This window comes from Myotis yumanensis, unplaced genomic scaffold, assembly GCF_028538775.1.
Source record: "Myotis yumanensis isolate MYYU_CA2020_CCGP unplaced genomic scaffold, mMyoYum1.0.hap1 SCAF_6, whole genome shotgun sequence".
In the NCBI taxonomy this organism is placed as follows: domain Eukaryota; kingdom Metazoa; phylum Chordata; class Mammalia; order Chiroptera; family Vespertilionidae; genus Myotis; species Myotis yumanensis.
Genome location: NW_027223757.1, coordinates 63,169,105 through 63,197,035, shown reverse-complemented (window position 1 = coordinate 63,197,035; position 27,931 = coordinate 63,169,105). Strand labels below are relative to the sequence as shown.

Below are 27,931 nucleotides of genomic sequence, written 5' to 3'. Positions count from 1 at the left end.
CAACCTGCACCGCCCGCGACCCAGGTGCACGTCCCAGGAGCCACCAGCGCGGGACCCGGTCTGGATTGACTAGGCAAGTCGCGCCCAACCGCCAATCAGCGGCGACGCTGGACGGAGACGTGCTACGCCGTGACGTCAGCGTAGGTGGCGGCGCCCTGAAGATTCACGCCGGTGCCCTTTACGATTGCACGTCGCTCGTGTCAGGTTTGGAGTCGGACAGACTCTGCCGTCTCCAGCCATGTTCTCTCTCCGAGGCTGCGGTCGCTGGGTCGCGGCCTCCCTCGCCAAACAGCACCTTCCGCCCGCCCGGCTCCGCGGCGACAGCGCTGCGCCCTGGGCCCCGCACTACGACGTGGTGGTGGTCGGCGGAGGGCACGCGGGCACGGAGGCAGCCGCCGCGGCCGCGCGGTGCGGCTCCCGAACGCTGCTCCTCACGCACCGCGTGGACACGATCGGTGAGGGGCCCGGCCGCTGGGGCGCTCTGCGTAGGACGCACGTCGCGAATAATCAGTCACCCCCCCCCCCACCCCCCCCCCCCCCGTGCCTGGTGTGCGCAGCCTGTTCCCTCCCGCAAGGCTGGCGAGAATCCTGGGGTCGGTGGTTTTAGCCCGATTTGTGCCTCGCGGAACCCGGCGGCCGGGTCGGCACTGCGGGTCGGCTGTGCCGGGGGCCACGGACTGTGCTGCTGCCGACAAAAGCGGTTGCCTGGAGGATGTGGGGGCGGTGCCTCGGGGAAAGGGGGAGACTAAGAATACGGTGCTTGCTGATAGCTTCTGATTGCATTGCTGCCGGTTAACCTTGACTCGCTCGTTGCTTTGGGTAAAGAGTGAGTTAGCATTATTAGTCATTGTTTACCTTTCGTTGCATTCTATATTTCTGCTGGATGTTTGTTCCCCAGTTTTGTGATTGGTTCCCTCCCACGCCTGCCCCGACCAGGGCCGGGGATAGAGCCTCAGAGCCTTCAACTGAGGTACATGCCCTTGCCCGGCATGGAACCAGGACCTTTCAGGCCACCGGCCCATGCTCTATCCACAGAGCCAAATCCGCTAGGACCTAGATATCTGTCTGTCTGTCTGTCTATCTATCTATCTATCTATCTATCTAGATATCTATGTCTTTCTCTCAAGTATATTGATTTTAGAGAGGAAGGGAGGGGGAGAGAGAGATAGAAACAGTGATGAGAGAGAATCATTGACTGGCTGCCTCCTGCACGCCCCCTACTGGGGATCAAGCCCGCAACCCAGGCATGTGCCCTTGACCAGAATCGAACCTGGGACTCTTTAGTCCGCAGGCTGATGCTCTGTCCACGGAGCCAAACCAGGTAGGGCGCTAGACCGCTCTCTTGCATCATGCTAGATGCTAGCCAAAACAGTATCTGGTAAATGATGCATGCCTATGTCTTTCCTCCTGAATTTTACTTAAGAGTGAAGATCAATTGAAATATTAACTGTGTTTTGTAAAAGTTGTGAATAAATCACATATTTGTATACTGAAATACGATTTTAAAATTGCCATCCAGGTCATAACTGTGGAGAAATATACACTGTTTAACTGTGATTCGTTTGGAGAGGAACGATATGATTTCCAAAAAAAATTACTCATTGCTTATAGTACTACCTTTCAATAATAATAATAACAAAAATCTAATGAACAAAAAAGTATTATTGAACTAAAGTGATCATTATATAGTATATTACGTAGTTCTGTCAGGGATAAAGGAATTCCTATCAAAACTCATTATTATTCTAAACAAAATATAAGTTTTAAAGTAAATATATTTCAGAGATACTTTAATAACTTTTACAGGTGACCTTAGTGAATAACAATTCTATCTTAAAATCAAGGTTTTATTTCCTAAGGTAATTCGATATAGTGGAGTATTAGATATTTCTGCGTGACCTCGTAAAGATAGCTTTGGCTTAGTAGGTTGAACTGCAAGATTTGTCCTGCTATGATTCAGTCATACCATTTCCCAATGGTGAAGTCAGAGGTGGAAAGAAAGTCTTCTATTTTCACACTCACCTGGAAAATAAAGTTTTTTGGCAAAGTTATATTTTGCCTTTCACCATAAAAGAGACTAGCCTTCTGAGCCTGTCTCGTCTATGTTGTATCACTTATGCATTTCATGGAGAATATTGTCCATTAAGAGGCGGTTAGACTTTCTGAATTTTATTCTAGGCTCTGCTGTGTATTATCTGGGTGACCTTGGCAAGGGACAGTTTATCTAAGCTGTCACTTTCTTTCTCCATGAAATAGAAGTAATAGTATCAACTTCATCAGGTTTAAGTCAGAAAGTTTAAGTTAGAAAAATACATGCAACTCACCTGGGATAATGGCTGGCCCATATTAAGTGGTCAGTTGTTAACTGTTGTTTTACCATGAGCTTTTCTACATAGCTGACTTAAATTTTTTAGTAGAGTGAAAAATTTACTGATTATACATTCCTACTACCACTGCCCACCCCAGGTACTGGTGCCACACTTGGGATGTTAGTAGCCTCTATTTAAGAGCACAGATGATTTAGTAGATCTTATTCCAACTCCAAATGATTGGGAATGAATGCTGGCTTCCTGGAGTTCTCTGTTGAGAAAAATTTGGAGGACTAAGCAAAAGAGAATGACATGTTCAACTATGCCTGTAAGGAGAGAAGCTCCTTATAGGCATACATTTCTTTGAGAAAAAGTTTTCAGCAATTTAAAAAGATGAGGATTTCTTTGCATTTGACTTCCACAAACGTAAATTTTATAAATAGGTTTATAATATAGTTACAGTAATTTAATAAAGTGCCTAGAAGTTCTCTAGTTTAGGGATATAAGAAAGTAGTGGAGCCAAGCCAGCATGGCTCAGTGGTTGCACGTCAACCTATGAAACTGGAAGTCACGGTTCAATTCCCAGTCAGGACATATGCCTGGGTTGCAGGCTTGATCCTTAGTGCGGGACATGCAGGAGGCAGCCGATCAATGATTCTCTCTCATCATTGATGTTTCTGTCTCTCTGTACCTCTTCCTTCCTCTCTGAAATCAATAAAAATATATTTTAAAAACACAAGAAAGTAGTAGAATTTCAATAATTTCTGGTATTTTAGGTGTTCTGTTTTTCCCCCCTTCTGTGTATGAGGAGACTCATTTCTGGGGATCAGAGTTTGAGAACATGTCAGAAATTAGTAGGATTCAGAAATTTTTGTAAAATTAACTGATATATAATGGATATTAAAAGCTACATCATTATCCCTGGCCCAGTTGCTCAGTTGATTAGAGCATCTTCTTTCTCTCTGTCTTTCTCTCTCCTTCTCTTTCTCTCGCTCCTTTCCTCTCTCTCTCAAATCAATTAAAAAATAAAGGTAAGTCATTTTGATGAGTAGCAGTATCCAGACCTCCAAATAAGACTAGGGAATTTTAAAGAAAAGATATGAAATATGGTTTTTACTTAAGAAACTTATAAACTTTATTATTTCTGCAAAATAAGCAAAAAAGAAAACAGATGGCATTTATAGAAGATATAATTGATTATAACAGTGAACCAGTGCCAAGGTATTTCTAAAGTATTCTTGATTTGGAAAGGTTTCATGAGGTGAAGATTTCAAAAACCACATTTTAAAGGAAAAGGCAACCTAATGAAATAAAATATGCATCAAGGAAAAGATTGAAAGGAAACTACAGGCAAGAGTTTGTCTTCCAGAATGCCCTGAATTATACCCTATTGGGACTTTGGAATTTTCTTTTTAGTGTTTGTTTCAAGTCTCTTTATTTTTTTTTTTTTTTTTATCACATGAGCTGATTCTAGTCACTTGTACAAACAATTTTCTATTGCAAGGAGCTCATATATTTATTTTGTCTATTTTCTTTAGGTCAGATGTCCTGTAATCCTTCCTTTGGCGGTATCGGAAAGGGGCATTTAATGAGGGAAGTGGATGCTTTAGATGGCCTGTGTTCCCGAATCTGTGACCAGTCTGGTGTACATTACAAAGTATTAAACCGGCGTAAGGGACCAGCTGTTTGGGGTCTGAGAGCTCAAATTGATAGGAAACTCTACAAACAGAACATGCAGGTGAGAATAAGGCACAAAAACAGGAAAGATTGTAGTGATCACTTAACTGTTGTTTCAATTTGCACTCTCTTTTGACAGAAAGAAATCCTAAATACACCACTGCTTACGGTTCAGGAGGGAGCTGTAGAAGATCTTATACTTACAGAACCAGAACCTGAGCACACTGGGAAATGCCGTGTCAGTGGTGTTGTTTTGGGTATGTACTAGTTATAGATGATAATAACAGTATCAGGCTCCGTGTAAGCAATTTATTTCAGAGCAGAGTGTGGGGATGTTTTACTTATTCTAGAAAATTGTTGTGTTTTCTCTTTATGAATAAGGAAAACTGTATAAAAAGATCATAATTCTTTCATTTTGGCATTTGTGAAGCTTAGTCAAATTATGGGCTCATCTGTACCATGTGTAGGACTTTAGCCTGAATAATTGTGTCTTTTTTCTCTTGTACTTTTTATTTTTCCTAGTTCTGACCTTAAATCTTAAAAGCTTATATTTATAAGATTATTATATGTTTTATATTAAAAAGGATTATGTATTAATTTTTTTAATCAAAATAGCACATGCACCTAACTTTTATAAAAATCAAGTAGAATTTAAAAATGTGTATAGCCCTAACCGGTTTGGCTCAGTGGATACAGCATTGACCTGTGGACTGAAAGGTCCCGGGTTCGATTCCGTTCAAGGGCATGTGTCTTGGTTGCGGGCACATCCCCAGTAGGATGTGTGCAGGAGGCAGCTCATCGATGTTGTTTCTAACTTTCTATTCATCTCCCTTCCTCTCTGTAAAAAATTAATAAAATATATATATTTTAAAAAGAATGTACTTAGAAAAATGTGTATAGATACATGTTTGTTTTCTGTATCCCCTCTATAAACCTAATAGTTCAGTTTTTTTAACTGTCACTTCTGATCTATACTTAACATATTTCTCAACAATAAGCTTATATTTTTACCCCCTAAATTATCAGTCTTAGACATTATCTACTAACTTTTTTATGGTAACTCTCTTTATTTTTTTATTTTTTAATATATTTTTGTTCATTTCAAAGAGGGAGAGAGAAAGAGAAACATCAATGATGAGAGAGAATCATTGATCGGCTGCCTCCTGCACACCCGCTACTGGGGATCAAACCCACAACCCTGGTATGTGCCCTTGACCGGATTCAAACCTGGGACCCTTCAGTCCGCAGACCAACACTCTATCCACTGAGCCAAATTGGCTAGGGATATGGTAGCTCTCTTTAATCCCCTGCTTTCCTTCCTTCTATCCTTCCAATATAATTATACCATAAATTTTGGTTGATAATATTTATATTATTATGATTATTTGAATATTGTTCACTACAGATTCAAGTAGTGTATTATGTTTGTTTTCTTTTATATACCTCTTTTTTTTTTTTTTTGCCTTGGGTTAATAATTGCTTTATTTTTTATTTACTTATTTTACCTGTGTACCTGCCCAGTTCAACTTTTTCATCAGAAAAAAACTCATGCCCTGTCCGGTTTGGCTCAGTGGATAGAGCGTCAGCCTGCAGACTGAGGGGTCCCAGGTTCGATTCCAGTCATGGGCATGTGCCTTGGTTGTGGGCACATCCCCAGTAGGGGGTGTACAGGAGGCAGCTGATCGATGTTTCTCTCTCATCGATGTTTCTAACTCTCTATCCCTCTCCCTTTCTCTCTGTAAAAAGTCAATAAAATATATATATTTTTTAAAAACACTCAGTGCTCAAATAATTTATCAATTCTATAGTTTTCTGTAATGCTTCCCTTCCAGAAATATCAACTTCTGAATCCCCCACAATTTACTGCTATAATCAAGACAATTGCTCACTAGGCTTCTGCACAGATGTCATTTTTGTTGTTAATCCTCACCCAAGGATGTTTTTTCCATTGATTTTTAGAGTGGAGGGGGCAGGGACCCAGGCACGTGCCCCTGACTGGGAATTAAACCCGAGACCCTTCCATGCAGGACCAGTGCCCTAGCTGCTGAGCCACATTAGCCAGGGCCACAGATGTGCTTTTTTTCTTTTTAATGTATTTTTATTGATTTCAGAGAAGAAGAGAGAGGGAGAGAGATAGAAACATCAATGATGAGAGAGAATCATTATCAGCTACCGTCTGCACACCCCCTACTGGGGATCGAGCCCGCAACTCCAGCATGTGCCCTTGACCAGAATCGAATCCGGAACCCTTAAATCCGCAGGGCGATCCTCTATCCTAACTGGCTAGGGCCACAGACTTCCTTTTGAGACTTCCTTTTACTACTCTGCTGTGTTACATCATCCCTTATTTCCTGGAACTTCAGTCTGTCTCCTTTTTACTTCCCCATTTTGCTGGACTATATCTTCCAGTAGCTTCCTAAGAAAAGATGCATGGGAAATAGGTTGTGTGAGTCCTTGTATATCTATAAATGTATTATTCTCCCCTTAGACTTGACCCTTAATTTGGCCGAGAATAGAATTCTAGTTTAAATCTTTTTTTTCCCTGAGAATTTTGAGTCTTGCTCCATTTTCTAGCTTCCAGTTTTGCTGTGAAGATCAGTGCATATTTACTTAAATTTGTTTTGTATATAGACACCACCCCCCCCTTCTAAAAGCTTCTAGGATTTTGTATGTGTCTCTGGTGTTCTGAAATTTTAAAAAGATGTCCTCAGTGTGGTCTTGGTTCATTCGTTATGTACTAGGTGTTCTCCTAAAACTAGAAATCTGTGTCCTTGATATCTGAGATATTTTCTTCTATTATTTCTCCATTCTCTCTTGTAACTCCTATCCTTTCCTGGATTGGTCTTCTAGGTTTTTTTCTATTTGTACATTTTGTCATTTTGTCGTACTTTCTTAGGAGATTTCCTTAACTTTATTTTCTGAATCTTTGTAATTAATTTTTTAAATTTATGTTTTCATTTATGTACACCAAAAGGTTGCCAGTTCGATTCCCAGTCAGGGCACATGCCTTGGTTGTGGGTCCCAGGGAGCATACAGGAGGCAGCCAATTGATGTTTTGCTCTCACATTGATGTTTCTCTCTCTCTCTCTCTCTCTCTCTCTCTCTCTCTCTCCCCCCCCTTCTCCTTCTCCCTTCCTCTCTCTCTAAAAATCAGTTTTAAAAAATAATGAGCTCTGGCCAGTTTGGCTCAGTGGATAGAGCATCGGCCTGCCGACTGAAGGGTCTCGGGTTCGATTCCGGTCAAGGGCACATGCCTGGGTTGCGGGCTCAATTCCTAGTTGAGGGTGTGCAGGAGGTAGCTGATCAATGATTCTCTCTCATCATTGATGTTTCTCTCTCTCCCTCTCCCTTCTCTGAAATCAATAAAAATATATTTTTTAAAAAATGATGAGAGGAGCTGTCCTGGAGAATCTCAACATTTACAATACAGATCTTGAGACTGGCTGGTGTTGCTCAATGGTTGAGACTGTGAACCAGGAGGTCACAGTGCCAATACCTGGTCAGGGCACATGCTCAGTTTCGGGCTCAGTCCCCAGTAGGGGGCATGCAGGAGGCATTGATCAATGATTCTCTCTCATCATTGATGTTTCTCTCTCTCTCCCTCTCCCTTCCTCTCTGAAATCCATAAAAATATATTTAAAATACAAATCTTGACTTAATTTCCCTATTATAAAATTATAGATTTATTAATTTTTTAAAATGGGGCATACATATATATAGTAAACAGTTTAAAGGGGACAAAAGAACATAGCGTGAAAAGGTGGTCTCTCTGTCATCTGTCCCCCAACCAATCAGTTTTCTTCTTTACGAGCATTCCTAGTGTCTTTCTATCTGTGAATATACATGTATTTTCGTGTGTGTGTGTGTGTGTGTGTGTGTTTCACATAACAGCATATTATATACATGGTTCTATACTTTCTTTTAAACACTTAGTCTGTGTTTGCTTTGTATCTAGGAACTATGTTTCTTTTTTAGAAGCTTGAATTTTTGTTCTGGTGATTATTTTAATTATGATTTTACATACTAAATCTTTTTCCTCTGTCAGTGTTTGTTGACTTTCCACTGTGAATAGTTAATTTTATTTTATTTTCCTTTTCTCTCTTCTGCCTCCTGTCCTCTTCAAATTTAATGATTATATTGTTTTTATTAGTATAGACCTTATACCTTTATTTATGTTTTTATTACTTAATTTCATATCCTTAAATGCTATGTTTTACCCTGTCTACTTTATAGACTTAATAATATAACTTTTTTTGTAATCTGTAACACAGATTTCTAGTTTTAGGAGAACACCTAGTACATAACGAATGAACCAAGACCACACTGAGGACATCATTTTAAAATTTCAGAACACCAGAGACACATATAAGATCCTAGAAGCTTTCAGAAATGGGGGAGAATGTCATATACAAAAAAATTTAAGTAAATATGCACTGATCTTCTTCACAGCAAAACTGGAAGCTAGAAAATGGAGCAAGACTGTCAAAATTCTCAGGGAAAAAAAGATTTAAACTAGAATTCTATTCTGGGCCAAATTAAAAGTCAAGTCTAAGGGGAGAATAATACATTTATAGATATACAAGGACTCACACAACCTATTTCCCATGCATCTTTTCTTAGGAAGCTACTGGGGGATATAGTTCAGCAAAATGGGGAAGTAAACATAACATAAAATTTGCTTTTAAAAAAATATGTATGTTTTTATTGATTTTTAGAGAGAGAGGAAGGGAGTGGGATAGAGAGATAGAAACATCGATGAGAGAGGAACATCACTGATTGTCTGCCTCTTGCACATCCCCCTCCTGGGGATCAAGCCTGCAACCTATTGGTTCCTGGGTTGACAATCAACCACTGAACCACACTGGCCGGGCCTGCCTTTTTTAAAAAAATCCTCACCTAAGGACATGCTTAAAGAGAGGAAAGTGGGGGTGGGGAGGTGGAGAAAGACATCAATATGAGAGAGAAATATTAATTGGTTGCCTCCCATATGTGCCCCAACCAGGGATTGAACCCATAATCTAGGTATGTGCCCTGTCCAGGAATTGAACCAGGATCCTTTCGATGCACAGGACAGTACTCAACCAATTGATTCACTCCAGCTGGGCATTTTAGCCATTTTTATTTTATTTATTTATTATTATTTTTATTTTATATATTTTATTGATTTTTTACAGAGAGGAAGGGAGAGGGATAGAGAGTTAGAAACATCAATGAGAGAGAAACATCGATCAGCTGCCTCCTGCACACTCCCTACTGGGGATGTGCCCGCAACCAAGGTACATGCCCTTGACTGGAATCGAACCTGAGGCCCTTGAGTCCACAGGCTGACGCTCTATCCACTGAACCAAACCGGCTAGGGCCATTTTAGCCATTTTTAAGTGTACAATTCAGTGCCGTTAAGTCCATCCACAATATTGTACAACTGTCACCACTATCCATTTCCTGAACTTTCTGAACTTTCTCATCATCCTAAATTGAAACTGTTCCCATTAAACAGTAACTCCCCATTACCCAAAAAATAAACCTAAATTTTCCTGTAAGGAATTGTCTGCAGATAGAACCTTTATGTGTTGATTTCAACTATTTCTCTTAATTTCAGCCCCAAGCTTCATTCCTACATTCCTCAGTTTCCCATTTCTGGGCTTTGTAGGGCTAATTAGTTCATCCCCATTGGTGTATTCTCTTCAGATTCTTGATTTATAGTCTTCTCCCATTTGCTAGATCATTAATCACTTTTCCAACCACTTTGTCTTCTAAAAATATTTTGAAATGTCTCATCTTTTGGCAAGCTCTCTCCCATTCATTGTCCTTGTGGTTTTATACCTTTTTTGCCCCTTTATTTCATTTTCTTGAAGTTTCAGGAGGAAGAAGGAATTATAGGAGGTAGTCTATCAGATTTACTGGTAACCAGAAGTCTTACATTAATTAATTTTTAAAATCAATTGATTTAATCTTTTTCGGTGCTGGTATAATTTTAGGAACATAGGAATAGATGATAGTACATTATGTTCTCCCTCCCAACTTTCTTGGATTCTAGAGATTGATAAGATGTAGCCTTCTTACTCATTTGAAATTATTTCTCAAGTTTCTAAAGAGAAAGTTTTTCTGTAGTTCTATTATAAAGTAGTCACATTTCAATTTGATCCATAGTACAGTTAGAACATGATTTTTACTGTCTTTCCTGTCCTTTAGTGGATGGAAGCAAAGTATATGCAGACAGCGTGATCCTGACTGCTGGGACATTTCTGAGAGGCATGATTGTAATTGGATTGGAGATGCATCCGGCAGGACGTTTAGGAGACCAGCCTTCCATTGGGTTGGCTCAGACTCTAGAGAAGTTGGGGTTTGTGGTGGGAAGATTGAAGACTGGGACTCCACCCCGAATTGCCAAAGAGTCCATTAATTTCAGTATTCTAAACAAGCAGACACCAGATAATCCATCCGTACCATTCAGCTTTATTAATGAAACAGTGTGGATTAAGGTAAGATAATTATGAAAATCTGGCTTTACAGCTAAATATTGGCCATTCACAGAAGGATACAGTAGGTCCTCAGGTTAAGTCGGAGATCCGTTCCTATGGTTTCTGTGGTTCCTATGGTGCAACGTTTTCGCTGTAAGTCTGAACCCCACCTACATAAGCACCCACGGCACTCACATGGAGCACATACACAGCAGTAATGAAGTGAAACAGTAAAAAAAAAAAATTAAAAGAAAGATAACAATTCCTGACCTTTACTTGTGGTAAATAAATAATAAAAAACATAAAGCACATATGTACATACGTCAAAATGATGGAACTTTTTTTTTTTTAATGGGAGATGGCGATGTAACCACAAAACAACATACGTGGAGTCCGAGGACTGTCTGTATAGCCTAACACACCTTCCTGCCTCCCTCCCTCCCTTCCTCTCTCTTTTTCTTTCTTTTGTGATCTCTCTCTCTTTCTTTCAGTAGCAATGCACTTTATATCACTATTACTTAGTGCAAAAAAAAAAGGATCTTTAAAAGGATTAATTTGGCTGATTGGGTCATTTCTCCGTATGTTCTTAAGTTTCATTACTTCAATACGTTGCCTATTTAAACTTTTTGAAACAATCTCAGACCTACAGAAAAGTTGCAAGGCAACTAAAACAATCTCCTATGAACAATTGAAATTCACCCATTGTTAATAATTTACCATATTTCTCTCTCTAAATACATATCTATATGTGTGTGTATGTATGTATATATACACACTGAGTGTCCAGATTATTATGACCACCTGACATTTGTAGGCAAATTAGCTATAATTTCGCGCTGAAGTTGCTAGAGGGCCAGACCATTATAAATAGGGAAGCAGGTTGTTTACCACGACAGTAGAAGTGATTTTTTTTCTGAAGATACGGGTAAAACAATGCGATTTAACAGCCTTTGAATGTGGGATATATATTATGATGAGTGGCCAGATTATTATGACCACCCCATTAGTACTTTGTTAGGCCACCTTTTGTCTTCAATACTGTGGTGATTCTTGGCATTGACTCCACGAGATGTTGAAAGGTGATGCGAGGAATCTGAATAGCACTGTCCAATTCTGTGAGATTTGATGGTTGTGGAACCAGCTGCCTGATGGCTCTTTTAACTTCATCCCACAAATGCTCAATTGGATTGAGATCTGGTGACTATGAGGGCCACCTAAGCCTCCCTCATGTTCTTGAAACCACTCCTGCACAATACGAGCACCGTGGCATGGCGCATTGTCTTGTTGGAAGAAGCCATCTCCATTGGGATACACTATCAACATGATAGGATGAACTTGATCAGCAACGATACTTAGGTATGTTGTGCTATTCAGACATTGTTCCACATGAATTAAAGGGCCAAAATCATGCCAGGAAAACATGCCCCAAACCATACACTGCCCCCACCAGCTTGAAGGGTTGTACTCATGCATGTGGGGTGCATGCTTTCATGCTGTTTCTGCCAAATTCTCATTCTGCCATCTGCATGATGCAACTGGAAACGTGATTTATTGGACCACATGACTTTTTTCCAATGCTCAACTGTCCAATCCTTGTGTTCCTGTGCAAATTGGAGACGATTTATCTTGGTAACTGCAGACAGCAAAGATGTTTGAACAGGTCTTCGGCTTGCATATCCCATACGATGCAGTGTACAGCTAATTTGCCTACAAACGTCAGGTGGTCATAATAATCTGGCCACTCAGTATGTGTGTGTGTGTCATTCTGACTCTTCTTTTTTGTTTGATACATTTGAGAACAAATTGCAAAGATCATGACCCTTCACCCCTAAATACTTCAGTCTGTATCTCAACACAAAAACATTCTCTTATAGAACTTCAATTCAGTGATAAAGTTTGGGGAATTTAACATTGATTCAATAGTGTTATCCTATATAGTAAAAGGATAACATGCAAATTGTCCCCTCAGCCTGGAGTTCGGCCAGGAGTTCAACTGGGAGTTTGACCAGAGGGCAGGGCCAGCCAGCCAACCGCCTGTGGCCCCTCTCCCTGGCTGGCCAGCCTGATCGCCCTGATCAGGGCAGGCTGGCCAGACCCCACCTGTGCATTAATTATAATATAATGTCCATAGTCAGATTTTACCGATTATCCCAATGTTGTCCTATAATATAGCAACCATTTTTTTTCTAATCTAGGATCATATATTTAATCATTTTCTCTCTCCTTTTTTAATATATTTCTTTTATGATTTCAGAGAGGAAGAGAGAGGAAGAGAGAGATAGAAACATCAATGATGAGAGAGAATCATTGATTGGCTGCCTCTTGTATGCCCGCCACTGGGGATCAAGCCCACAACCTGGGCATGTGCTCTTGGCCGGAATTGAACCTGGGACCCTTCAGTCCGCAGGCTGACACTTTATCCACTGGGCCAAACTGGCTAGGGCCATCATTTCTCTTTCAACTGAAATAATTCTTCAGTTTTTCACAATAGTGACAGTTTTTAAGAATACAGGTTACTTTTACCTTGTCTTTTGAATATTAAAAAAAAATAGTATGTTGTGTTTTTAGAATTGAGGACTAATAATTGATGGTCCTAGTTTCTTGTAAGTGTTATCCTGATGAGTGGCTTCAAATATTGTTGTGTGTTTTTTTGTGTGTTTTTTTTGAAAACTCATTTTTATATTTTTGCTTTGGGAAAATATAAATTGTGATACTTTCTTGGTATGTGTATTTTAAAACTTGTATTATAAAATTTAAGTTTATAGAGAATAGAAGAAATAGTATAATGAATCTGTGTGTCCATCACCCAGCTTCCACAAATAACTTTTTTTGACATTCTTGTTTTATCTTCCCTTAACACTTTCTTCTTGCTGATTTTAAGCAACAGTCTCAAATATCTCATCATTTCACTTATAAATACTTAGTTATATGTCTTCAACAGATAAAAATTTTATAAAAACTAACCATAATGACATTATCACATCCAGCAAAACATCATCTGTTAACATCATCCAATATTATGTGTGCAGTCTATTTGAATAAGAAGCAAACTAGTAGAGAGGCAAAAGTGCTATAACTAATTCATGTGTTTTAGCCAGAAGATCAGCTACTGTGTTACTTGACTCACACCAACCCTAGAGTGGATGAGATTATCCTTGAGAACCTGCACCTTAATAGTCACATTAAGGAAACTACAAAAGGACCCCGGTAAGGAGGAAGTGCCACTGCTCAATTACTTTGAGAAATGATGCCAGCCTCTTTCGTTTGTTTCATTAAATTTTTTTATTTCAATGCCCTGTTCTAGATACTGTCCTTCCATTGAATCAAAGGTTTTGCGTTTTCCAAACCGTATACATCAGGTTTGGTTGGAACCTGAAGGAATAGATTCTGACCTCATCTACCCCCAAGGGTTATCTGTGACACTTCCAGCTGAATTACAGGAGAAAATGATCACATGCATCAGAGGCTTGGAGAAAGCTAAAATGATCCAGCCAGGTAAAGAGAATCACAGCACCCTTCACTAAGAGCTCAGCATCACCTTAGCAGATAGTGAGGAGATCGTAACTGCAGTCAGGGCTGCTTAGAGCCTCAGAAGACAAAGCCCAACAACTTGACATTTAAAATAGTCTTCATTTTTTTCTTTCATTGTTTAAAGTATTACAAATAGTAATACTTTATGTCTCCTTTTCCCCCCAGTGACCCCCCCCCCCCCACCTCCCCTACCCTCCGGCACATGCCCTCCTTCATCTCCCCACCCCACCCCCCATCAGTGTCTGTGTCCATTTTTGAAGAGCATTTAATGATAATCAAATCCAGCTCTGTTTTTACTTACTTTGTACCATTTATTCTTTGGTCAGGCTATGGTGTTCAGTATGATTACTTAGACCCCCGTCAGATCACTCCTTCTCTCGAAACTCATTTGGTGCAACGGCTTTTCTTCGCTGGACAGATAAATGGCACTACTGGTTATGAGGAAGCTGCAGCTCAAGTAAGAGTTTGTTCAAATGTTAATGTCAACAAAAAGGGACTATTTAACTGGTGTTCCTCCTTTTAATGTCTATTACGATAATCATATAGATCTTAGATACAACACATAACTAATAGAAGACATTTCTGTTTCAGGTTATGTGGAGATGGTTACTAAATACAATAGAATTTTTAAAAAAACACTTGTGGCTTTATTGCTCTTAAGATAACTTTACTGAAAATGATCATATATTATTATTAAGTGGGAATTTATATTCTTTTTACTTATAAGTGGGAAACGGCTAGAAAAGTTTTTAGGCATGTATTGAACAAATCATAGCGTTGTAAAGTGGTACATTACCCATATTCTGTTTCTGAATAAGGTTCAGATTTTCTACCTCGAGTCTATCCATTCTGGGCAGTGCCTGCTTTCTTAGTGCCCCAGGCTATTTTTTTCTAGGTAGTGTTCTGAACAGGACAGCTCTTTATTCAGTTCATAATGGCCTTTTAAACATTTCAGTCCTCTTGTAGGGTGTGATAGCTGGAATCAATGCAAGTCTTCGGGTCAGACGCAAGCCTCCTTTTGTCGTTAGCCGAACAGAAGGCTACATAGGAGTCCTGATTGATGACCTCACCACACAGGGCACTAACGAACCATACCGAATGTTTACCAGCCGAGCAGAGTTCCGTTTGTCACTGCGCCCTGATAATGCTGACAGCCGCCTCACATTCCGAGGTAACTCTTCACTGAGTCTGCCAACCAGGTTTACTCTTCTCTCAGACCTCTCTCATTATGTTCTCTCCTCCCTTCTTCTAGGGTATAAGGAAGCTGGCTGTGTGTCCCAACAAAGATATGAAAGAGCTTCTTGGATGAAGTCTTCTTTAGAAGAAGGCATTTCTGTGTTGAAATCCATTGAGTTTTCAAGTTCTAAATGGAAAAAGTTAATCCCAGAGGCTTCTATAAGTATGGGTAAAGTTGTATCTCTCAGGTATGCATTTTTAATATCAATTACAGAACTTACAAATTACAGGATTTACAGAAAAATGAGATCATTTCAGAGAGATATTAAAGACTCCCTACTCATTTTAAAATTTATCTTTATTTTTGAAAGTATTACAGATATCCCCTTCTTGTCCGCTCCCTCCTCTTTGCCCCCTCCCAAGGCCTTCACCATGGGTTATGTATATATGCATATATGTTCTTTGATTCATCTCTTCCTCCCCCTTCCATCTCTCTCTGAGAATTATCAGTCTGTTGTCTGCTTCCATGTCACTGGATCTATTTTGTTTGTCAGTTTATTTTGTTCATTAGATTCCACTTACAAGTGAGATTATGTGATATTTGTCTTTCTCTGACTGACATATTTCACTTAGCATAATAGTCTCTGGGTCCCTCCATGTTGTCTCAAAGGGTAAGAGATCCTTCTTTACAGCTGTGTAGTATTCCACTGTGTAAATGTACCACAGCTTTTTTTATCCATTCACCTACTGCGGGGCTCTTGGGCTGTTTTCCAGATCTTAGCTATTGTAAATAATGCTTCCATGAACATTGGGATGTATATATTCTTTCTGAATGGTGTTTTGGGATTCTTAGGATATATTCCCAGAAGTGGGATCACTGGATTAAATGGCAGATCCATTTTTAGTGTTTTGAGGAACCTCTATACTGATTTCACCAGTGGCTATACCAGTCTGCATTTCCACCAGCAGTGTACTAAGGTTCCCATTTCTCCACATCCTCACCAGCACTTGTTGTTTGTTGATTTATTGATAGTAGCCATTCTGGCGGGGATGAGGTGATAGCTCATTGTCACTTTAATTTGCCTCTCCCTGATGATTAGTGACTGAGCATTTTTTCATGGGTCAATTGACCATCTGTATGTGCTCTTTGGAGAAGTGTCTATTCAGATCCTTTGTCCATTTTTTAATTAGATTGTTTGTCTTCCTGGTGTTGAGATGTATGGGTTCTTTGTATATTTTGTAAATTAAACCCTTATCAGATGTATCATTGGCAAGTATGTTTTCCCATACAGTAGGCTCCCTTTTCATTTTGTTGATGGCTTCTTTTGCTGTACAGAAGCTTTTTAGTTGGATGTAGTCCCAGTTGTTAATTTTTTCCTTTGTTTCCCTTGCCCTAGACAGTGTATCAGTGAAAATGAGATTTTACTGCCTGTTTTCTTCTAGGATTTTTATGGTTTCATGTCTTACATTTATGTCTTTTATCCATTCTGAGTTTATTCTTATGTATGGTGTAAGTTGGTTGTCTAGTTTTTTTGCAGGTTTTTTTGTGTGTTTTTTTATGTACCTGTCCAATTTAACCAGCACCATTTATTAAAGAAACTGTATTTCATCCATTGTATGCTTTTACCTTCCTTGTCGAATATTAATTGGCCATATTGTCGTGGGTCAATTTCTAGGATCTCTATTCTGTTCCATTTGTCTATATACCTGTTCTTGTGCCAGCACCAGGCTGTTTTGATTATAGTGGCTTTGTAGTATAGTTTGATATCTGGTATTGTGATCCCTCCAACTCTGTTCTTTCTCAACATTGCTGTGGCTATTCAGGGTCTTTTTTGGTTCCATATAAGTTTTTGGAATATTGGTTCTAGATGTGTGAAATATGCTATTGATATTTTTTTTTTAATATTTTTTTATTGATTTTTTACAGAGAGGAAGGGAGAGAGATAGAGAGTTAGAAATATCGATGAGAGAGAAACATCGATCAGCTGCCTCCTGCACACCTCCTACTGGGGATGTGCCCACAACCCAGGTACATGTCCTTGACCGGAATCGAACCCGGGACCTTTCAGGCCACAGGCCGACGCTCTATCCACTGAGCCAAACCGGTTTCGGCTGCTATTGATATTTTAATAGGGATTGCATTGAATCTGTAGATTGCTCTAGGTCAGTGGTTCTCAACCTTCCTAATGCCGCAACCCTTTAATACAGTTTCTCATGTTGTGGTGATCCCCAATTTCATTGTTACAAATTGAACATAATTAAAGCATAGTGATTAATCACAAAAACAATATGTAATTATATATGTGTTTTCCGATGGTCTTAGGCGACCCCTGTGAAAGGGTCATTCAACCCCCAAAGGGGTCGTGACCCACAGGTTGGGAACCACTGCTCTAGGTAGTATGTCTTTAGTTTCTTTTTCTGAGGGTTCATTATTGGTATATAAAAATGCTATCGATTTTCGGGTGTTAATTTTGTATCCTGCTACTTTGCCAAATTGGCTTATTAAATCTGGTAGTTTTTTGTGAAGTACTTAGGACCCCTGGATGGGCAGATCTGACTTCCTGTTAATTTGATAATGACTTGTTTTAATTGGTTTTGGGTGGACAGCATTTATTAAAAAGGCAATCTACAAAAAGAGGGAAAGATCAAAGTTAGTAAATAAAAATAAAATGAATTACGGTAGTAAATATAGGGAAACTTTACAGATCAGTGGGGCCTTGTGAAAACCACACAAAATGAGAGGGAAATTGCAGAATATTTTGTAGTCTTGGAGCAAGCAGGAGTCTTCCTTCAGCTGGGTCCGAGCATGCAAAAGGATGACTCTCTTACAGAACATGGGCTTACATGGCTATGGCTTAGATGTAAATTCGTAGGGAATTCAATCAAACCCTTGTTATCAGAGGATTTTCTGTCCTTACAAGAAAGGACAAATGGATTATAGCAATGCAAACTTTACCAACAACTCATTTCTCAAGATAAGGGAAGGGAGTTGGGGAGAATCACACACATCTTATTGAGGTTCTGTGTTGCAGATGCTGCTGCATTTGTTCACTGTCCTTGGAAAAAATTAGGTGTCTTTTGATATTATTTATTCTGAAATTATTATTTCCAAGGAATCCTGTTCTTAATCTGTCTTATGTTGTATGGACCCCTATGTTAATGAAATTTTTGTGTATTTGCAGAGCTCTAGATGTTCTGAAGTATGAAGAAGTTGACCTGGAGTTATTGGCAAAGGCTGTTCCAGAGCCCTTGACGAAGTATACTCAATGTAGAGAGCTAGCTGAAAGACTGAAAATAGAAGGTAGGATATACTTCTTTTACTTAAGATGCCTATATATATTATCTCTTTTCCATTTGTACAAATTATGAATGGACAGCCATTTAAGAGGAGCTATTATTACCATAGGACCAGCATAGTCTTAGGCTCCGTGCTACTCAAAGTGGAGATCCCAGGCTAGGAGCATTGCAACACGTGGGAGCTCATTAGGAATGTAGAATATCAGGCTCCACTGCAGACCCACTGAGTAAACATCTGCATTTTAACAAGATCCCCATGTGATTACTATGCACATTTCAAGTTTAGGAACTACTGTAAATCTCTCCCTTAAAGAAAAAAGCAACAACTTTTTTTTTGAACTTCCTTTTTACAGTTTCCTCATATAATATTCTAATAATGAGAAAAATATTACTATGTTTGGCTTTGACAGTATACCGGAACATTTTACCATTAACAGGTACTTATTTTGTATCAGACAAAGAAATCCATACTCTTGAGTCCTACCCTGGGTCAGTGTATTGATTCCCAAAGCTATAGATGACTTTTAAAAGGTTTTCATTATAAAAAATTTCAAACATAAAAATACTGAGAATAAGATCAGCTTCTGTATTTTGATAGAGGAAGTGTTTTCCTGGGGTGGTAAAAAGGCAAGGAACAGAATGAGATGGGGAGAACAGTAGTAAAAGTTGGATGATGATGCGCTGTTCAAACAGGAAAGGACTTAAAAGCTCCTTGGGCCCAGCGATGTTGGTTGGTAAGAATGCTACATTCTTTTTAGCCATGGCATCTTCTATCAGTTCCAGAAGCCTATCACCTTGCTATGCTTTGGTTGCTTTTATAGGATGACCCAAGTGCTGCCTGCCATTCCACCATGCAAGTTAACAAAAACCTAGCAACGAAAGGAAACCCATTTAAACTCCAGAATCATTCTTTCAAATAACCAGACACTAGTAGTGTACTAATGTATAAGAAGTAATGTTGACCTTTTATTTCAATATCATGATTTTTGTATTAAGTAAAAGTTACTTTATTGAATGTGTTTAGGCTCTTAGCACTGGAAAAAAGTGATTAAATTCTACATTTTAAACTTGATTTGCAACTTAATTTGTCCAATAAATCACCAGGTTTAGGTTAGAATAATCCAGAATAATGATTTTTAACTTGTTTGTAAATAAAGACTCTAATTCGTATCCATGCATTAAAAGAAACCACACTAGGTTAAAATATAACACTTATCAGTGGTTTTCCAATTACTTCACAGATCCTCCACTAGAGTATCTTTAAGTTTCTTAAAGGCAGAAATCAACTTCATATTCTTTGTATTATCTCTGATGTTTTTGCTATATACATATTTGAAAGATTAAATAAATATACTTTAATATATGTTTTCTCATTTATATTCCATGATCCCTTGCCAAGTCTATTCATGAGTCATAAAGTTGTATTACAATTTGTTGTACTAAATTGTTATTTTGTCATGTTGTATTAAGCCCTTTATGTGCATTATTTCATTTGATACTTATAGGTGTCCTGTGAAGAATAGGTATTAGCATTATTACCTTAATTTTACAGATAAATGGTAACTTGCCCAAGAACACACAACTGGTTAGTGACAGAGCTGGGATTGAATCTAGCTTGTCTGACTAAGGCCTGTGTACTTCACAACCACCCTTTTTACCATTAAAGACCATCAGAAGTCATCTGAGTTAGCACTTACATTTTCTAGATAAAGAAACTGAGGGCCAGAATGATTATGATATGCCCATATTTAGAGGGTAATTCATTGGCAGAGCCAGCCTCAGAGCTGCCAGACAAGTGATGGAAGCAGGTGCTACCAAAACCTTCAGGTAAGACATACTTTCTTGAACAGGACAGAGTGACTACCTCAGGTTAGGTTTTAAAATAAATTTTGAATTTATGTTTCTAAGAACAGAATGCTTTAATTATAAAATAATGGCTGAATTATCTTTTTAACTTTATGTCTGAATAAAACCTCAGTTAAATTATGTTATCATCTGAGAAGCTTTAAATTAAAAAAATACAGCTTTATATGTTCATAATTTAGAACCATTTTCTTGAAGAAACATCTGTTCTTTAGGACTTAAAATTCAAACCCACAGCCTTTTGAGGAATGTTCCACCAAAATTTGCACTGGGAAGAAACACAATTTCTCTTAATTTTCCTAATTTTTGAAATAAAAAGGGCATGCAGTATACTGCCAGACAGAATATTGTAGTAATATGTAAGATATTCCCTCTATTTTAGCTTTAATTTCTCATCTGTGAAAGGGAACAGGTACCCCACCTATCTCACGGTGTTGAGATTAAGTGTTGAATGAGATAATGCAGCAAAAGCTCTTTATAAATTATAAAAAGTTATAAAAATGTAACTTGTTAATGAATCTATCATGACATAATTTATTTTGTTCACCAGCCACTTATGAAACAGTATTGTTCTATCAGCAACAAGAAATAAAGGACATTCAGCGAGATGAAGCTCTCCAACTGCCAAAAGACCTAGATTATTTGACTCTCAGGGATGTGTCTTTGTCCCATGAAGTTCGAGAGAAGCTACATTTCAGTCGCCCACAGACGGTAAGAACACGGGCAATGGATAGGAATAGGTTATAAATTAAGAGCCAGTGCTTTCTTTTTTAAACCTGGAATTACCATGGTCACATAACTAATGGTTTATTTCATCATAAAAAACGTAACTTCTTATTTTCAATATCTCTTTCTGTGACAGATGTCAATATATTTTTATGAAGAAAAAGCTTAGTCTAAATAACCACCAGTCAAGAATTCGGTTGATTATAATTTGGTGGTTTTCAAATCACTTCTCAGATCCCTCTCTAGGGGCTCCATAGTATGCCCTTGGGAGCAACTAGGAGAAAGGGGAGCCAAAGAGGTTTCCTGCCCCATGCTTTAGCCCACGTGTGTGTGTGTATTTGCACATGCATGTGCCATCCACATGCATGTACACACATCTGTAAATATCTATAAAAACCTTTGTAGTTTATAGTATTGAACTTCTAATAAATAGCTGCAGACGGATAGGCTGTATTTATTGATTCTAAGACATACATTTTAACATATCTGAAAAGCTAAGTTGTAACTTAAAAATTGATAGTGTACCATAGTTTAATGACAGTGGGTTTTTTGTTGTTTTTAATAGTGGTTCATAACAAAAAAGGAACATTTAACAAAAATATGGTCTGTAAATATTTTTTTAATGATTTTTAAAGGAAGGAGTGATTTCATCAATATGGCATGGTATTCCTAGCAGTAGTCATGGAAACAAGGGAAACAAGCCTTAAATTTTATGCCTCTATATATACTATTCGTTTTGGGGTTATATTTTTATGGATAGTCATACGCTGCACTGCCCAGAATTATGGCTACTAGCCAAATAGACCATTTACATTAATTAAAATTTTTAAAAATTAAAATTCAACTCTTTACTCATATTAGCCACATTTTAGGTGCTCAGTGGTTACATGTGGCTAGTGGCTACCATGTTGGATGGAACATTGTTACAGTGCAAATGTTATAGAAAATATCCATTGTCACAGAAATCTGACCTGAACTGGCCTGAGGCTAGTCTTTACATCACTTAGAGTTAATATCCATATATTTCATTGTAAAAATACAACACAGAAATACTGAGATTAATTATAGGGTGCTGCCCAACACACTGCTAGGGATGTTACATTAGTTTAATGAAAAGAAAAAGTAGGTATTCCCACATCTGTTAGTTATGTGATCTTGGACAGGTCATTTTAATTTCGCTAAGTGTCATTTTCCCATTAAAAAAAGATAATAAACACATTTCCTTTACCTATCTTATAGTTATTTTGAAAACATTAAAATAATAGTTTTGAAAAATATTTCATAAATTGTTACTGTCACTGGAAGAAAATTTTATTTGACATAGCTCACTTTATGTTTTTCTTGTGGTTTCAATTCATAGATTGGGGCTGCAAGTCGGATACCTGGAGTGACACCTGCTGCCATCGTCAATCTGCTCAGATTTGTGAAGACCATTCAGCAAAGACAGGCAGCTATGAATGAGTTGCCCAAAACTGATCAATGCTTATGTGATACAGATAGACTTGAAGAGAGACAGTTATAGCTTTCTGTTCATCGAAGACTTATAATCAATGTAAGAGTATAGATAGGAGATAAGAAGAAGTATTTCTACTTAACACCTGTTAAAAAACTAAATTATTATGGTTTTGTCATTAATCTATGAAGAAGACAGATATTATCATTGTGCTTTTTTTGTACATTTGAAAAAATAGTTATAAACTCTTAATTTATACTCTTTCTCTCAGGTGCTCTAATGCAGTGAGCCTATTAATATAACTTTGTGCAAAGCCCATTAAAGAGAGATATAGTGGCCTGGCTGGTGTGGCTCAGTTGGTTGGGTGATGTCCCGTGTACTGAAAGGTTGATGATTCAATTCCCAGTCAGAGCACACACCCAGGTTGCGCAGCCGCTTGGTATTTTGCTCTCACATCGATGTTTCGCGCTCTCGCTCCCTCTCCCTTCTTCTCTAAATATCAATTTTAAAAATCTTTTTTAAAAAAGAGAGAGAGATAGTGGACCTAAAAGTAAAGCTGAAAAAAAAATCTTAGCTTGCAGATTTGTCTACTCAACTCATAAGGATTTTGTCCATTAAATGTGCCAAATTAAAACACTTATTTTTCAACTTGTTCTGAAACTTAGCAGTCTTCTATTTGGTTATGCTAGGTTAGGAGGCAATTTCAGAACCCTTAAATTCTTAGGGCTAAAAATTTTAAACTGCACAAAATTATCGAAATCATTCAACTAATTTCCAATATTGGAATGTAGTATGGAGGGTGAAAGTTGACTTCTAAGATTTCTGTACTTCTACAGGAAATCCTCATCAGTAATTGTCTTTGAACATTAATGAATGTTGATTAATTCCTATAAAATAGAAAAATTGGAAATTATCATAGTTTCCTGTCATCTACAATGTGGAAAATTTCTTGGTAAACTGGTTAAGGCAGAGTAAAGTAAAGGTAGCTATTTTATATTATACAATATTATTTTATGGAACTCATGGATACAATTTTTTAACATTGAAGGCAAATCCATAATCACTGGTGACTAGTGTTTCCCTGTTTTTAAATCAGAATTGACAGAAAATCAGAATGATGCTGTCACTCTTCTTTCCAGTACTTCCATGATACATAGTCACAAGGTCAGAGTGGGCTGGCCAGCTGGACCCTTTGGGTGACACCTGGACCTTTCTGGAGAGATTGGAGGAAGAATATAGCCAAGTGGGCCAGAGGGCCCTAATTGTCCCTGGAAATGCAAACTCAGATCTGTCATCAGCCTAGAGATGCTTCCCAAGTCAGCTTCAGGCCAAACCAGATGCTAAGATAGCTCTAAGAACCCTGAAGTCACTTTGACTACAGATCTAGGTGTTAAGCCTGATTATGGGTTGAGGCAGGCAAATATCTTTCTATAATTGTATATGGCCACTTGGATATAGCACAATTTTCATGGATTTGTTTCATCTAACTTTAGTTTTTCCATAAAGCAGTCAAGAGCAGTAGCAAGCCTTGGCCAGTAAGCTCAGTGGTTAGAGCATTGGCCCTCAAACCCAAGGGTCTCGGGTTCGATTCCCAGTCAAGGACATGTATCTGGATTTTGGGTTTGCTTCCTGCCCTGGGTCAGGACAGGTGTGGAAGGCAACCAGTCGATGTGTCTCTCTCACATCAATATTTCTCTCTCCCTCCCTTCTTCTCTCTCTGAAAGCAATGGGAAAAAAGTCCTCAGGTGAGGATTAAAAAAAAAGACCAGTCGCAAGTAAAAAGTACTTCTAATGTTGATCATATAGCAGTGACTGATTCTTTTTTTTTTTAATATATTTTTATTGATTTCAGAGAGTAAGGGAGAGGGAGAGAGAGATAGAAACATCAATGATGAGAGAAGCATTGATTGGCTGCCTCCTGCACGCCCCCTACTGGGAATCGAGCCCACAACCCAACATGTGCCCTTGACCGGAATCGAACCGGAACCCTTCAGTCCACAGGCCAACACTCTATTCCCTGAACCAAACCAGCTAGAGCTGTTCTTTTATTTTTTTAATGTATTTTTTATTGATTTCAGAGAGATAGAAACATCAATGATGAGAGAGAATCATTGATTGGCTGCCTCTTGCATGCCCCCTACTGAGAATGGAGCTCACAACCCGGGCATGTGCCCTTGACGAGAATCAAACCTGGGACCCTTCAATCTGCAGGTCAACGCTCTATCCACTGAGCAACCCAGCTAGGACAACAGTTGCCAACCTTTTGGACCTCACGGACCACCAGTGGTCTGCGGACCACCGGTTGGCGACCGCTGCGCTAGCGCATGAATGATTATTCTTGATATTTGATTTAGCAATTTCATAAAAAGGTAACTTTATTTTATTTTTTTAAACATATTTTATTGATTTTTTACAGAGAGGAAGGGAGAGAGATAGAGAGCTAGAAACATCGATGAGAGAGAAACATCGATCAGCTGCCTCCTGCACATCCCCTACTGGGGATATGCCCGCAACCCAGTCACATGCCCTTGACCGGAATCGAACCCGGGACCTTTCAGTCCGCAGGCCGACGCTCCATCCACCGAGCCAAACCGGTTTTGGCAATAACTTTAGTTATCATGGCTATTCTGGGCAGAATTCTTACTGCAGAGGCAATGTTTACTACAATACATATTTTTTCAAATAAGATATTTGTGATAATTGTTTATCACTAGAAAGGAAACCACTGTTTTTAAACTTTGTTCTCATTAAATAGAAGAGTAAAAGCAGTGAGTAGAGTGCTCATTGAATGGAATATAACAAAAATTTATTTTGAAGAAATAGAAAGTTCTTAACCCTTTTCAGTCCAGCGTCGAGGCTGACTCGACAGACCAGTTTCAAAAGATACCACACTTGAAATGTTTTAAAGAATAAACTCTTTGATTGAACATACTTAATAATATAACCAGTGAATTTTTGGTTTAAACTTTAAAATAAGAACAATAAAAAGTTCAACATTCAATCCCGTCAATTAATTTGGACCAGACTGTTTGAATTCCAAAAATAAAATTGGACCGCAAAAGGTTAAATGCTTTGAGAGTTTCTTTAAGAGCTTTAATTTGGGTCTAGTGACACTATTCATATAAAGAAATTTAAGTTTTGTAATGCAATTCTGTTACAATAGTAACTCACTGAAAAATGTTTTATGAAAAACATTTGTTATACATTCTTCCATTTAGTTTAGAATGTAAAACTTCTTTAAATCTACAATTTAAAATATATGTTAACTTGTACAAAATTACTTGACCTAAAATAATATTTTAAAACAGCCTTCCTTCTGGTACTACTAGCCAGAAGTGCTATAGACTAGGATGCCCTAGGAAAAGATCAGCTAAGAATGTAACCTTACTCAGGCCAGTTATTTAATAGAAATCTCCCAGTAATAACAATAGTCAGCCTCCAGCAGAAGTTGGTCACACTTGTGATTTCCTCTACCCACCGCAGACCACATTGCCTAATAGTTATAGGTACTAAAGTTCAACAGAAACCAACATCAAAAGAGGAAACAGCTAGGAGACACTAAACATTTATAAAATTATTGGGGGCGGGAGGGAGGATGAAGATAGAGACCTATGCTAAATTAAACCATCATAGATTTGAATTATAAAGTTACCTTATAGCCAAGAGTTTGGATTTTATTACTGATTGTTTTAATATTTTTTTCATTTTTGAGTTTCAACCTAGATTGGAATAGCCATGGCTTTTCCACTTCAAAAAAATATCAACTATGAGAAAATGCCCTGTCCAAGGGAAGTGATCAGAAATACCAGGAAAGCCCCCAAAAGTGACTAGAGACTCATTCAGAGTGGGCAGATCCGCTTATGCTGGAAGGCACACAGAGAAGATAAATTGTTCCTTTTAGGCGCCCTCTTCACAGCATTTCTAGTATTGCACTTACTTCATTCCACCTTAGTTTTTAATATCTGTCTTACCTTAATCTCTTAACAAGTTAAAAGCCTCTTGAGTGCAGGCAATGCCATAGTTGTAGACACTAGGGACATGCTTAAAATATATATATATGATTGATTTCAGAGAGGAAGGGAGAAGGAGAGATAGAAACATCAATGATGAGAGAACTGCATGTCCCCTACTGGGAATCGAGCCTGCAACCCAGGTGTACCCTTGACTGGAATCGAACCTGGCACCTTTCAGTCCGCAGGCTGACACTCTATTCACTGAGCCAAATCAGCTAGGCCAGGAACATACTTTTTGAATGAATGGATGAATGAATGACTATTACTAAAGGTAAAAGATGGCAAAATTAAAACTTAATTGAATTAATGGAATAAAAATTTTTATGACACAAATATTAAGAACTACATACCTTTCTCCATAATTCTTTTGTCTTTACATTCTCTACAGCTTCATTTCCTCCCTACATGCATTGTCCCGGCTTTTCACTGTCCCTAATATGATAATGAAGCTTATTTTTATGATATTTTTTTTTATTTAAGCAGGTTATTAGTATTTCCTAATTTAAAAGCCAGATGAAATACACAACAGAGTAAAAAGGCAATTTATGGGATGGATGAAAGTATTTGCAAATCATCTGTCTAACAAGTGGTTAATATTTAGAATATATGAAAGACTCCTACAACTAAGACATTAAAAAACAAGCAAAGGACTTGAATGGCCATTTTTCCAAAGATATACAATTGGCAAAAAAAACACAGGAAAAGATGCTCAACTGTTACTGGTCATTAAGAAAATGCAAATCAAAACCACAAGGAGATGCCATCTCACAACCATGAGGATGGCTATTATCAAACAGTAAATAGCAAGTGTTGGCAAGGTTGTGGAAAAAGTGGAACCCTTGTGTACTATTGTTGGAAATGTAAAACAGTACAGCAGCTATGGAAAGCAGTATGACAGTTCCCACAAAAACTAGAAGTAGAATTATTTTATGATCCAATAAGCCCACTCCTGGGCATATACCCAAAAAGATTGAAATCAGGGTCTTGAAGACCCTTGAACAGAGTCATGGTCAGAGTAGCATTTTTCACAATAGCTAAAGGTAAAAGCAACCTAAGTGCCCATTAACAGACACACTGATTAACAAAATGCTATCTAATAAAGAGGTAATATGCAAATTGACCATCACATCGTAACAGTCAAGATGGCTGCACCCATAGTGGAGGCTGAGTTCCCTTAATGAGCAATCAGCAGGGACCTGAGGCTGTGTGCCCCCCCACTGCCTGGCAGGGCTTGACGGGGGGGGGGGGGGGCTCAGGCTGTGCTCCCTGGCCTGGGCCAGGGGACCTCAAGGCACACACCCTGGCCCAGGCCAGGGGACCTCAGGCCACGCCCCCTGCCCTGGCACCAGGCCAAGCGATCTGAGGCCACACACCCCCACCCGGCGGGGCTTGACGGGGGTGGGGCTGGTCAGGTCTGGATCTAGC

General features: G+C 38.6%; 1 protein-coding gene across 2 annotated transcripts; it reads left to right on the top strand.

Moving 5' to 3' along the window:
- The first annotated feature begins 182 nt into the window (after window positions 1-182).
- Window positions 183-26,848, top strand: MTO1 (mitochondrial tRNA translation optimization 1). 2 transcript variants are annotated; one of them, XM_070418237.1, is made up of 12 exons: window positions 183-455; window positions 3,848-4,047; window positions 4,126-4,243; window positions 10,179-10,468; window positions 13,542-13,654; window positions 13,752-13,942; window positions 14,305-14,435; window positions 14,945-15,149; window positions 15,231-15,402; window positions 18,337-18,455; window positions 20,865-21,025; window positions 22,401-26,848. In XM_070418237.1, exons 1-12 carry the CDS (start codon window positions 239-241, stop codon window positions 22,560-22,562), a joined length of 2,079 nt encoding a protein of 692 aa, XP_070274338.1. In that variant the 5' UTR covers window positions 183-238; the 3' UTR covers window positions 22,563-26,848. The 2 variants fall into 2 exon arrangements, with proteins under 2 accessions (XP_070274338.1, XP_070274337.1); XM_070418236.1 differs by having other exon boundaries at window positions 14,945-15,402.
- The last annotated feature ends 1,083 nt before the right edge of the window (window positions 26,849-27,931 follow it).

Excerpts from the sequence above, each read along its gene's own strand:
- MTO1 (XM_070418236.1), top strand. The coding sequence starts at position 239 with ATGTTCTCTCTCCGAGGCTGCGGTCGCTGGGTCGCGGCCTCCCTCGCC. Across the intron at positions 10,469-13,541 it reads ATGAAACAGTGTGGATTAAG|CCAGAAGATCAGCTACTGTG; the intron begins GTAAGATAATTA and ends CATGTGTTTTAG. Across the intron at positions 13,655-13,751 it reads GAAACTACAAAAGGACCCCG|ATACTGTCCTTCCATTGAAT; the intron begins GTAAGGAGGAAG and ends GCCCTGTTCTAG.